At 40.8% G+C, this 13,547-nt stretch overlaps 1 protein-coding gene across 2 annotated transcripts in view; it reads left to right on the top strand.

Moving 5' to 3' along the window:
* Positions 1-528: 528 nt before the first annotated feature.
* PRKCZ (protein kinase C zeta) overlaps positions 529-13,547 on the top strand; it is a 41,132-nt gene continuing 28,113 nt past the window's right edge. The window contains exons 1-5 of one of the 2 annotated variants that reach the window (XM_033079455.1): positions 529-752; positions 1,508-1,699; positions 5,250-5,371; positions 7,137-7,226; positions 7,606-7,656. In XM_033079455.1, the coding sequence (XP_032935346.1) occupies positions 1,629-1,699; positions 5,250-5,371; positions 7,137-7,226; positions 7,606-7,656 (334 nt within the window). In that variant the 5' untranslated portion in view covers positions 529-752; positions 1,508-1,628. Of the gene's footprint in view, positions 753-1,507; positions 1,700-5,249; positions 5,372-7,136; positions 7,227-7,605; positions 7,657-11,058; positions 11,340-13,547 lie in introns of those variants that run through there. The other variant, XM_033079456.2, reaches the window with a different exon arrangement.

The following is a 13,547-nucleotide window of genomic DNA, read 5'->3' as shown; positions in this document are numbered from 1 at the left end:
GTCCCCTCACACCTGTCCCCTCAGCACTGTCCCCACACAGCTGTCCCCTCATCATTCTCCCCACACACATGTCCCCTCACACCTGTCCCCTCAGCACACTCCCCTCACACCTGTCCCCTCACTGCTGTTCCCTCACACCGGTTTCCTCAGCACACTCCCCTCAGCACTGTCCCCTCACACCTGTCCCCTCAGCACTATCCCCTCACACCTCTCCCCTCAGCGCTGTCCCCTCATCGCAGTCCCCTCTCACCTGTCCCCTCTCACCTGTCCCCCCCGCTCCCTCAGCCGCCGCTCCCTGCAGCGCCGCGCTGCCATTGGCCGCAGGTGTTCCCCGCCGCCCCCCCGCCCGCTCTGGTTGGCCGGGACGCCGCGGCTCCCCAGGTAACGGTTCCCGCGCTGCCATTGGCGGCGGGGGGGCAGGACCCGGGCGGGGATTGGCTCCCCATTGGCTGCGGCTCCCGCCCTCAGGCCGCCATGTTGCCGCGGGCGCGGGGCGCTGAGCCTGGACAGCGGCTGAGGGGCGCCGGGGGCACCTGGGGCGGGACTTGAGGGGACACCTGAGGGGCACCGCGGCTCCTCCGCCGGCCGCCACCGCTGCTCCTCGCCGGGGCACCGCCGGCAGCGAGGCAAAGTCCGCTTCGAAACTTCCTTGCGGGACTTTGAACAACTTGAGGCCGCGGAGGTGTAGCCGAGCCCGGCTCGGGGAGCTCCTGCTCCCGCTGTGTGGGGTGGGACCCCCGCGCTCCGAGCAGGTAGGAGTGCGGACGGTGCTGCTGGGGAGGCCGGGCAGAGCCCGCTCCGTGTGGGGAGGTGCCGGCGCCGCCTCGTCCCGAGCCCGGTGTCGCGTCCCGGGCGCTCCCCGCAGGCCGGGGCTGTGCGGGGATCCCGGCTGGGCTCAGGAGGCCGCGGGTTCCCCTCAGCCCCCCGGGGGTTCGGGTCCGGAGTTTCCGCTCCCCCGGTACCTGTGGCCAGGCTTGCCCGGACAGCGGGGTTGGGGAGGTGTCTGGACACACATTCGTGTGCGAGGTGGTAATTTGGAATAAACAGGATGTTTGTCAGGCTCCAGTCATGAAGGTATGCTACATTACCCTCGGAGTACCCTGTGCTGCTTCCCTTGGGTGAATTTGTAACTGATAGTAATTGACTACAATGTTTTATTTACACAAAAAACTATTTTTAGTTACATGATTCTTTGGGAGAAAAGAGTAAGATGCTGTGTTGATGAATAAGTAAAAACTTCTGTGGAGTATTTCAGCCGGGAGGGAGCTGTTGGATGAGTTTTTAAGAAAACATCTTCACATGCTTGGGATATTTCTGTTAGGCTAAATTTCACCAATTTTTAACCAATCTTAGTTAATTTTTGTTCAGGTCGATGGTCTTACATATTTTCCTTTTTTATTATTTTTTGCTGTTCAATGTAAAGGTGTTTGTGTTTCTAAAATTTGACACAACTCATTTGTTTAGCAGTGTGTGTATATTCATCAATATTCTGTTTCTATTTATGTAGCTGGATTGAGAATCATCTGGAGCAGAAAAACATTTCACATGTGAAGCTCTTCGCTTCGGAATCTACCTGTCCTGAATCAACCTATTTCTGCACAATTTTATATAGCTGCTAAATACAGACCATGCCTAGCAGAATGGGCTCAAAAATTGATCTGAACAAAGACTTCATCAGAGTGAAAGCACACTACAATGGGTAAGTCAGTGTGTCCTTTCCTCTGTGTTGTGACCTGTCTATTTTTGAAGCATATTGAGCAGGAGTTCGTGGTCTGACCTAGTGATAAAGTAAACAGGGCTTTGGTGGATTTGTAATTAATGTCAGATCAGGCAGGTAAACTTCTGAGCTATTAAAATGCCAGTCAGACTCCTGCAGCATGCTGATCAAGAAGAAAAGTTAATTTATTCTTCTCTCAGAAGGGGAGAAAATGTGCAAGAGTGACAAACCTGTGGTTGTTGTGGATTGATGGATTATTGATTCCCATAGTAGCAGCCAGGTCTAGATCCATCTCCTGCATCCAGATGCAGTTATTACATTTTTATAATCAGAATGTCATGGTCCTTTATGACTTCACTCAGTTGTGAGTAGAAACAGGAAGGTTTTATTGCAGCAACATGAAATTTGAATTTTCGGGTATGTTTAATCTGATTGGTTTGCTGCCACTCTGAGGACCTTGTAAAATAATATTGCCTTAGTCTCTCCTGTCTTCCTTCCAGGCCTGAGTTTAAGGCATTTGAGGAGTTAAATATTTGGCCCAAGTAGATCCTTAGACTTGATTGGAAATATTTAGACTGAACTTGTTGACATTTGATAAGTGGCTTGAGTGATCTTTTGATGTTTTACTGCTAAATAAGTAAATGTAGCTACTACTGTGCATGTTCTTACATTATGGTGTAGAAAAATGCTGTTTTGAATTAAATGTGGTGTAGTTATAGAAGTCACTTCACAAATTTTATTGAAAATGAAATGCTTTCTTTTTAAACTTACCTGCTTATCAGTGCCATGCAGTTTGAGGTCCTGAGTTTAGGGTTCTAAAACAATTGAATTAATGTGGTAATGCAATAGGAGAGCAGCCACAGCTCTGTAAGGGAAGGCACTACAAACACCAGTAGAACTGGGTGTAAATAATTTGGGGTGGCTTGCTGGCAGGTAGTGTTGATAAAAAGAGAAAGGAGTGTGTCTGTGGAACTTGTCTGTGCAGAACTGGGGAAGGTGATAATAATTGTGTCAATGTTAGAAGTCATGTTTTACAATTAACTACTGTGGTTTTTCCTGAAACTCTACATTCAGTCTTTTGCATTAGCTGTGAAGTCTGTAGAAGTCAGTTTACAAACAAGAGTTCCAAGCTCTATGAATTTCTTTTTCTGCTGATGAAATTGTATGAGGTAAAAGTGAATCATTTTGGCATTATAGCCTCTAGAACTGATCATCTCAGTATCTCCATTGCAGTACTGCACTCAGCTTTTGAAAAAGTTTGACAGACTGCAGGAAATCATTGATGCTAGGCAACTTCAGAATTAGGGAGTAACTTGTTCAAGTAGCTGCTAAAATTAAAATAATAGTACAGATGCCATAATGAAATCTGTGTTAGAAATCTGAGCCTGAGGAAGTTTAAAGCATGTGAGTGTTGAGTGTATCTCTGGAGACTGAGTATCTCAGGTATTCCTGTTCCTGGGTGTGACAGAGTTCCTAACATAGCACAGTAGAAATCACTGCCAGAGTAGATTACAAAATAAAAATTAAATAACTGCAACAATGAACCAAGAATTACACAAGTTGCCTCTCTAGTTTGTACCTGGTTACTTGGAATCACCACAGCAGTGGTGCAGTCTGGTTTCCTGTGTGTTATCTTGCCTGTGAGAGGTGACATGTTTGATCTGTCACTGGAGTTATTTCTCTTGCTGTAATTGCTCATACACAACTTACTGGTCATTTGCTCTTCATATTACTCTGTAGTGTCCAGTTTAAATTTTTTTCTAAAGTGTCCTGTGGGATTATTTAGTGTTAAACAAGGAATTGTTTTCACTTCCCTGTGCCCTGATTGCCTGATGTGGCTGTAGAGATGTTGAGATTAAATACAGTAAATCTCAAAGGAACATGGACATCATAGATACACAGTTCATTAATTTACTTGTAGAATGACATCTGTTATAATAATGTTAACAATTCAAGGGTGATGAGTGGCTGCCAGCTTTATTTGGAGTTTATAGAGTGTGTAGAGTGTTCTTAGTGTATTTTCAGTTTTTGAATGTTATGTAGGTACCTGGCAAAGTGTGATAGTCCACAGTTACCACAGATCTCTCTACAGCTGCTTGAATTCATGAGTGGCTCATGGTGGCAGGTATTAAATAATGAACTGCATTTGTTGGTGACCTTGTCTTGGGGCAAGGCACTGCACCAGCCCTCAAACATTGCTGTGACAACCAGTTTGGTCTCTTGCTTTCATCAATGCATGGAACATGACTTCTTTGACAGAGAAATGTTCTTAAACAACCTCGCCTGACAGCTCTCTGTTGTGGAGGATACAGATTTACAGGTTGGCAGGCAGCAGATGTATTTCTTTTGCTGTTGCTGTTATAAAGAATTATTAAGTTGCTGTTCTTTGAGAGCTCTACAAAGTATAGATTAAAGATACACTTGAAAAGGTAGCAGTGCTTTTAATCTGAATTTGAAACACTACAGTTCTGTAAGATGATTGTTTTAGAGCTTTGCTTATAGTAATTTTTCTCAGCAAATGCAAAATGGCAGGTTATTAATGCATTTAAAAAGTAAGTCGTGGAAATTCAGTTTCTTATTTCAGTGTAGTACTATTCAACTACTGGCTGAAAGACATAAGTAGGCAGAATATGTTGTATAACATTTTTTCTGAAATTACTTGTCACACAGTATGGAAATAGGAAAATTTTCTGATGTATTTGCTGTATTCAGCTAAGAGGGGAAAGAATTACACACACCAATAGCCATTAACTACAAAGCAGTTTCCTAATTGTCCTCTGGAAGGTGTTGAAATGATTTAAGTTCATTTCCTGTTTCCTCTTGCTCTTGTTTAGAGTCAGTTATTAGAAAGATATTTTTAAAATAGTAGAGTCTTGTTTGTATCATCAGATTTTGTTTTGCATTGTCTTTTTTCCTTTCTTCAGTATTTGACCTGCTTTGACAGAACTTGTGGACAAAAATTAGTGTCACAAATTCCTGAGATAATGGTAGTTCACATAGAGAGTTCAGTATTGGGTTCATGGTCTCTAAACACTATAAAGGTAGAGTGCAAGATGCAGAATTTGAGGAAGATTTTGATCTGAATTTTCCTGTAATTACATCTTTTGAGAATTCACCTAATCAAAGCTTCATCTCAAACAATATAGAGGATGTGGGGAAAAGCCTACAGTTTAAAAGGAATTTACAATAATTTTATTTATCTCTTGATGGAAGAAGCATCTGGATTTAAAAAAAAAATATTACGAAAGCTTCTGGTTTGTTTTTTAACAACACTTCAAATGCTGATAATTATAATAAGGGAGCTTGGCTCACCTGAGTAAACATGCATTAAAGATGGGTAATTATCACATTTATTTCCTCCATAATGCAGTTGTTTTAAGTTAAGCACTGTAAAATGTAATCCTGCTGCATAGTGAGTATTTTATATGAGGAATGCTCATTCTCAATGATTCTGCAGCTTGCTGTCCATAGATGGAACTGTTGGAATGTGCAGGTATTTTCTGGTAAAAGCTGATGTTTTCATCTTCTGCAGGGACATCCTGATAACAAACCTGGATGCATCCATGAGCTATGCTGAACTCTGTGATGAAGTGCACGAGATGTGTAACTTGAAACAGGAGCAGCCCATTACCCTCAAGTGGATTGATGATGAAGGTATTGAACTGAAACACTTGTCAGGGTTTGTTCACTGTGGTAGAGGAGGGGAATTGAGGAACTTGTATAAACAAATATTCTGTGGAGGTTTTTTGGTTTCTGAATACCTAACTACAGAGCCCTGTCACAGAGCAGGAGGCTTGGAGAAATGAGACTCAAGACATCAGAGTTGATTGCAGTAGCACTTGAATTCAGAATACAGAAGCACCTTGTCAAAGCCAGGGCCTGCAGAACTAGAACTGAATACAGAAAGGTGGAAAATACCAAACTGGTTTGGCTAATAGTTGTAATGGTGTGTTTTGGTTTTTTAAATAGCTCTCTTAGCTGATAGTGTTGTTTGAGTAAATGGAATTTCAAAGTACTGACCTTGGAAGGAGGCAGCTGGTAGTTAATCTAAGACACTAAGGGTAGTATTAATACTTCTGAATTTTACTGTTTCTCTTTTGAATACCAAGAAGAACAGAGGCAACTGTACCAACCTCAGTTTAATGGTGGTGTAATAAAAAGTAACCTGATCAGAAGGACATGGGAGAGAATTACATTGCCTGTGCTTAGCTGGTTGAACTGCATGCCTGCTAATAAAGGAAGATTATTGCAGCAAAGAAGAAAACCCCCTGAGTTCTGAGTTGGAGGATTCTGAGACACAAGTCCTTTTAAGTGTTTCTTGGTTGGGCTCTCAGTTGCACTGGCTTTTTGAAGCTTGCTTAAATTAAAACAAATGTATTTAGTCTCTGTTCTAGTCAGTATTTTCCTCTTACCTTGGTTAAATCCATACCTGTACAACCTTTTTCTGATTCCTGGGTCTGAGTTGTTGAGTTTCAGCCAATCTGCTTTGCAGGCTGTCCTCGGTCCTCCTGGGTTTTGTGAATTCTCCTATTTCTGCATGCAAGTGTTTCCACTTATTGCCACATGGAATTTAAGTTCATCTGACTGATTGCACAAACAGATGTTCTCTTTGAACTAACTAAAAGCAGACAATTGCCGATGGCTTAATGAATAAACAAAACCTACCAAGAGATGAAGAAAATAGATTTTCTGTTGGGCTTTTATAGTGTTTCCCTTTTTTTATAAGGAATATGGATTGTTGATTTGCAGTACAAATAATTCTTTTGTCTTTCATGTTGTGTTATTGCTGCATTTATAGATCATCAACAGCAGTGACCTTCAAAGAGAGGTAGCTGGGCCCTGGATTCATCATTTTACAAAATGAGAACATTTTTAAAAAATAAGAAATAGTAGTTTATTGTGTGGCTTGATGCTGGTGTCATCACTTGGCCTGGATGTCATAAGGTCAACTGTCACACAAGGTGTGCTGCAGGAAGGTGGCAGTTCCACAAAGGGACAGGGGTTCAGAGTGACACACCCTTGCTTCTTTGCCTGCTCTCAGTGCAGTGGGATGTACTGTACTTCACGTGTGTCTGGTTAAGTGGATTTATGGATTAATTATCCAGTTTTAACAAAAATAACCCTCCCAAGGTAATGCTGATAATGTGACCCCAGGCAGACAACAAGAAATGGGGGGGAATCTTTAGGCATAGCTGTTCACTTTTATTTTTTGTTAACTTATAGGATAGTTCTTATACTCAATTTTGATAGAATTAGAAAGAATAATCGTGTTGTTTCGTTTTGGTTCTGATCAAAATGCCAGCTTAATATCAAGTGATTGAAAGAAAGGCAATATTAGAAGCTGGTGCATTTTTTACTAATTTAAATTCTCCACTGAATTCTTTAGTGATAAATTTGCCTGTGTTGCTTTTTTTGGTAGGTGACCCCTGTACCATCTCATCTCAGATGGAGCTGGAGGAAGCTTTCCGTTTGTATTGTCAGAACAGAGGCGAGGGGCTGATTATTCATGGCAAGTATTGCACACTTCAGGAACCCCTGTGTGTCTGATAATCCCAACAGCTGCTTCAGTGGGAGCTTGGAGTGACTCCCTTGCCTGTCAAGTATCCTTCTTTGTGTAGCTGCTGCCCTGGAGTTTGATGCTGAGAAGGAGCTGGAGCTCAAAGCTGAAACTGTGCAGGAGGTTTTGAGTTCAGCACTGCACAGATTTGTTCATGCTTTACTCCAGAATAAGCTCCTGCCAGTCTGGAACATAATTTTGATTGCATCATTTCTCATGTAGAATTATTTAAAGGCTTCCAAAAACTGTCTGTGTGTAAATATACTCAAGATTCAAGGAAAAAGTATTACTGAGAATGTTTTACCTTAAAAATCTCATGTTTTTGTTTTAGTTTTCCCAAGTATTCCAGAGAAACCCGGCATGCCTTGTCCAGGAGAAGATCGTGAGTACAAAAATGTTACCAAATTCTAACTCCTTTTTTTTTTTTGTCACATGGAAAAGAAATACATTAAAAGATTTTCATGATCTAGTACTGCATATGTGTGTATCTCTATTGTTTTCTTAAAAGATTGTAAAATATTTAACATTTTGTCAACAAAGAAATTGCATAAATCAGTGCTGTAGCAGTGTTTTAATGTTTCTGAGGATTCATGCTGATTTTTGTAGTTGATACATTCAGAGGAAAAGACAACAGGATTTTAGATTCATATTTGAACACAGACCTTTGCTTTCATTGTGGTTCTTTTGGATTTTTAACTTTGAGGGAAAAGAAACGATGTACTGAAGAGGGAGATACAACCATTTTAATAAAGAGGTTATTAATCTCTATAAAAATAATCCTGTGAGAGGTAGATAAACCTCCAGAGGAAGGACACATAATTGATATGGTTTACCTATATTTCAACAGCCTGAACTGCACAGGATAAAAGGATTAAATAGGTGTACAGTCAGCTCTCATTACAGAGGGATGGCATCAGGACTTCAGTTCATATCTTGGTAAATGTTAAGGAAAGGAATGGGAATAATTGGGTGCCAAAGGTACCAGATGATGCTTGGCTGCTCACAGGAGTATAAAGAAAAGCTGACTGAAGAATTTGAAGGACTGTTGCTCTTCTCTTTGAGAAGTGTAAGGGGAGATAAAATTAATTGCTGATGAGAGCAAGTAATGCATACTAGGAGAAAAGTACTTGGTTAATTGGGATTTACACTGACAGACTGGCTGAAGTTGAGTAGTGCAGTGGTAAAAGTTGTGAATACTATTTTTAATCAGAAAAATAATGCTAATATGCTAATAATTGCTTTATTGAGAACTTCCATGAAGATGGAGAGAGGTGAAATTAAATACCAAAATGTTAGCGGTCAGATATGATTTTCTACATTTAAACTACAATAGATGAAAGGTTAACTGTAAAAACCAGGTAAGTTTTCATAGTGACTAGGTTTTAAAATTGTCTTTTAAGGAAAGAAAGAAAATGTATCACATTAAATTCTCTAATTTGCTGAACAAGGACAACAGATAAAGACTCTTCTACCATGATTAGAAGAGTTAAAGAAATTATCCCTGAGACACCTAATTTAATGAACTCATTAAAGGTGGAGATATTCTAGTAGGAAAGTTTTTTTGTGTTAATTTGTTAGAAGTTTTACTTCTCTCAAGCCATGAGATGAAGTGCAGAAAGCTGAGTGTGGCTCAGCTGACCTGGTTATTGTGTCTGTAGGGTATTTCTCCCTGTATGCTTTTAGAGGTCATGTTGAATCACACTCAGATTGTTTAAAAAGCCTGTTTAGTTGGATGTGCTTGATTAAAATATCTCTGGTCAAATTTCTCATGGTTTCATGAATTAATTTGATGCACATCACAACTTTGCATCTGAGGGACCTGCATGGAAATTGGGCCTTGTGACCTAGGTATAACTTTTGCAACAGTGCTGTTAAATCATGTTTAAATTGTAATTTAGCACAGACTAATGCATTCAGTGTTGTGGCTTGTTAGCCAAAGGCCCACAACAAACATCTGCATTGCACTTGAACTGGATGGAAATGTTACTGGTATTGGTGGTACTGTTTATTTCAGGACTGAAATACTGTCCTTGCCTCAGAAAATATTCATCATGTTTAAAATTCTTATTTTATCTTTATTGCTGTAGTTATGTTTATAGGAAATCCTTTTAAAAGTGAGATTATTATGTAATATATGTATATGTTTTCTGGAGCATCACGTTTGTACTATAAAGGAGCTTATGAGTTTGCCTCAGGTTTTTTCCAGAGACAAATAAACAGTGAAGTAGTTGGTCTATCCAAAATGAACTTCTACTTAAATTAGCAGTTCTAAGTGTGCATTATTGGTTTGTTACAGAGCTACAGACAGTTTGAAATTGAGTTTTTAAATAAAACTATTCAATTGTGAAATAATTACATTTCCAATCTGTTGCTCGGATGTGTCCATGTTAGGTCATGGAGTGGCTTTTTCCAATAGTTTGTGATCTTCTGAAGTGCAAATCTGTGTTTCTGTAGGATTTGTAGGGTTTTTCTTTCCAGCTCCTTCAGAACAATAATCCTTTGGAAGAAGAGTGCAGGAATACAGACTGGAGGGTTTGACATTTAATGATAGAGTTGCTGCCTATCCTCACCTTCATTAAATGGATATGGTTTTGAGATTGTAACAGCCCAGCAAAGCTTGAAATAAAAGCCTGTAATCCATTAATGAAATAAACCACATGACTAATATTTCAATTCCATTTGCATGACTTAAGGAAAGTTATTTCTGTGCTTGAAGAACCTTTGTTCTTATATTGATGCGGTGCTGTCTGTGAGACAGAATTTGCACAGTCTCCAGCATCTGCACTTGTATTGTCTCTGTATTCCTTTGCTCCTGGATTTCTGTGCTTTTTGTTGGAGCCAGCTCCCAGTGTAAGTGCACAGCTGTGGTTACAAGCAGCCCCTTTCCCTGAGCTAACAGTGCTGGCAGTGCTGCTGTGAGGTGACAGCGTGGCTGAGACATCTCCCATCCTTCCCAGACACTGAATGTGACCTCTCCCAGGCGTTCCCAGCATCTGCTGGACTGGAGCCTTGGGTGCTTGAGCAGTGTTTCCTGATAAAGATGGCAGACTTTTAGACCAGTCTTGCATTTCACTTTTACTTTTTTCAGTAGATGAGCTGTTCTTTCAGAAGAATTAAACCAGGTTGTTTCGGAGGCGTTTGGTGTGTTCTCTCCTGTGCCCCGAGGTGCCAGCGCTCCTGACAGCGCGCGTGGATCCCAGCAGCTGATTGGCAGCTTTATAACTTAGTTATTGGAGTCTCAGCTTATTTACCCTGACACATCTTGATCTGATTTATCACTCTTGGTGCTGCAGTGCATTGTGTAACACAGCACGTCCAGCTGAACAATTCCCATCGATTTGTAGCACTTCCCTAACGCAATTGCTGGGTTTATCAGAGAAATGCTTGTTTTGGTGACATCAGCTCCTTGACATCCATGCCATGTTTTAGTTGTGCCTCAGCTGCTAGCTACAGCCTCTCAAGGGAGCCAGTACCACCCGTGCCTGGATACATGAGGCAGAGATGTGAAAGGGAGAGACGGGGGTAACCAGTCTTCCATTAAATATTTGCTCTTAATGTTCGAGCTGATCCTGCCTATTGTCCTTGGTGTCTAATGGTATTCACACAGCGGCATCCGTGGAATAAAGGGAAAATGTTGCATTTCATACCTACTACATTGTAAAGAATTACATGCTGAAGAGGCTAAAGAATAAAACCCAGTGAGTAATGCATGCTTTTTCTGTAGATTTTGTGTCATCATTGTGGTCGGTGTTGCGAGCGGCGGGCACTGACGCGGGCTGTGTGTACGTGTGCTGCAGGAGAGGAGAGAACTCAGCATTTTGGTTATGGTACAGTCGCTGTGCCTGCCACCCTCCTTTGCAGCCATGGATTGTTACAAATGCAGAGATTCCTGCTGCCTCTGTGCGTAGGGATGTGGCTGAGAGACCTCCTGGAAATGCTGATAAAGTTGCATTGAAAGGACTCCTGGGGAATGTATTTTAGGAGGAGAGGAACGGAAGAGTGAGTGATGCTGCTGCTGCTAATATTGGAGATTAATGAAAGAAATGTATCCCAAAAACCCTGACGGTATGTGCTCAGGGCCTGTTTATTGTAGGATTGCTGATGTAAAGGCTAATCATTTAGGAGCATCATTTTCTGAGGCCTTTTTGTTGAATTCTGCTTAGTGGATTGTCATAGATGGCTGTCTTTTAATTGTAAAATACTTGTTTTGATTGAAGGGTTACTTAGTTTTTAATATTGTCAGAATGAGCTTTGCTAGTTCACTTCTGCTTAACAAATAGATATGTGTATTTAGTATTAAAATTCATCTTGGGTTTGGCTAGCTAGTGCCAGCAAATTTTAGGGTTGTTTTGCTGTTGGCTTTGTTAAATAGAAGAATGCAGACTTTAATTAACAGAAGAGAATGAAAATGTTTGTAATGTTTTAGTACTTATGACATCAGTGTGATAGTTTTTATTATCTAATATTTCTGGCTGATTTTGCTGCCTTATTTTTTTGGTAATGATTAAACTGTTGTGCATGTCTCCTGTGCTCTTTGTTTATCTGCTCAGTATTTTAGCATTAGGTGTTTGGACTTCATTTTCCCCCCAAGCCATCTTTCTTGAAAATTTCATCATAAGCTCGAGTAAAGGTATCTTAGTAACCTAATTGTTGTTGTGGGCTTTTTATTTTAGATATAGATATTTGATTTTGTCTTATGTCCTGTCTGATACTATAAAATAGCTTTAAAAGGCTTCTTGCTGGAGTGGTGTGGCCTGTAAATATTTTTCTAGCTCATAAGGCAGGTTTTTCCCTTCATTTGTTACTGTATTGGCAGCAGTGATTAGGTTATTCAGAGCACGTGAACCAATTTAATCCCCCAATGAAGAAAAGAACTATTGCCACCATAGAGACTGTTCTGAAGATGTAGATTGGATTGCACTGGATAATTAGGCAATTTTGAAACTGCTAGTAACCCTCTCCTGGATTTTAGTAATTGAACTGGAGGGGAGGGAGGGACTGTACTATTTTCATGTAAGATATTTTTGCTTAGGATTTGAAAATAGCTGTGTCATAGTTTCTCAAGAATACTTGAAATCTCTTCCTCTGTCTTAACTGAACCACGTTTGTATCATATGTGATATATTTGAAACAGAGACAGATTGTGAGGCAGTATAAGTTACTGAGAACAGAATTGTAGTTAAAGGTCTGGTTTGCTTGTAAAGATGTCATGATTTTTAATTCTAAATTATCTCAACACTTTTCTTAGCTGTGAAACGTCCAAAGAAGAATAAAGCCCTGCACTTCTCTTTTTATAATTCAGGCATAAAATTATAAAGCACAAGTCTGATAGTGGGATTTGAGATCTGCCCTTAATTAAAGGTGTTGGGTGTCTTAGCAGATGTTTGTGTTCCAATTTATAAACTATAGACTAAAACTACAATGGACTAAGGAATGCAGGGGCTGGTTTTTAAGATGTCATAGCAAAGAATGTGTTTTTTTCTGTATTCCACTCCCCCTCTCCTAGCTGTTGCTCAGAATGTAGTATATTAAATGCAGAAAGGATGTCACCTGGTTTCAGACAGCTTCTCTTTGATGTCATGTCTGGTTCCTCTCCCTGTGTTATGTCTCATAAGTTGGTAAATCCACTCTTGATATTCAGGCACTTGGGTGACTTAATGGGCAAGGGGGTGATGAAGCTTTTTGGTTTTACTGGAATTAATGAACATTTGTGGGCCTGCTAAATCTGAATTAGGCCTGTGTGTTTCAGTAGCTTGGAAAAGCTGTTCAATATGTAACCTCCTCATTTATACACCCAAGGTTAATTATATATTATATTATACTTGAGTTCTGTGTAATACTTTTGGAAATTAATTGCTCTGTGCAAGTTATGTTTTTTTCTGTTGAACTGAGCCACAGAATTCACAGCAGAGGCCTGCAGGGCAGGTACATGGGCTCTTCAACATTGATCTCTCCTGGATTTTGGAGTTGCTGTGAGAAACCAGACTGTGTGTGAGATTGTAGGTGCTGCTCATTTGGAGTGGAGAGCACCAGGAGCAGTCCTTGGGAGGCTCTGATAGCAGTTGTAGCCTCTGAGGGCTTGCAGTAGTTACAAGTCTGGGTGGTAAATAAAGCAAAAGGCAGCAAACTTGAGGCTTGCTGACAGGGTGGCTCCCAGGAGAGGCCAGGAGAGCCCTGATCACTGTCAGGGAGAGAAGGGTGAGCAGACTGTGCAGTTCATCCTGAAACCACACGGGGAAGGAGCTGCCTTAGAGAGTGAAAAAAGGAAAAACT

This window comes from Catharus ustulatus, chromosome 24 (assembly GCF_009819885.2).
Source record: "Catharus ustulatus isolate bCatUst1 chromosome 24, bCatUst1.pri.v2, whole genome shotgun sequence".
In the NCBI taxonomy this organism is placed as follows: domain Eukaryota; kingdom Metazoa; phylum Chordata; class Aves; order Passeriformes; family Turdidae; genus Catharus; species Catharus ustulatus.
Note: the sequence above shows the minus strand (reverse complement) of the source record. Positions and strands in the feature narration are given on the sequence as shown.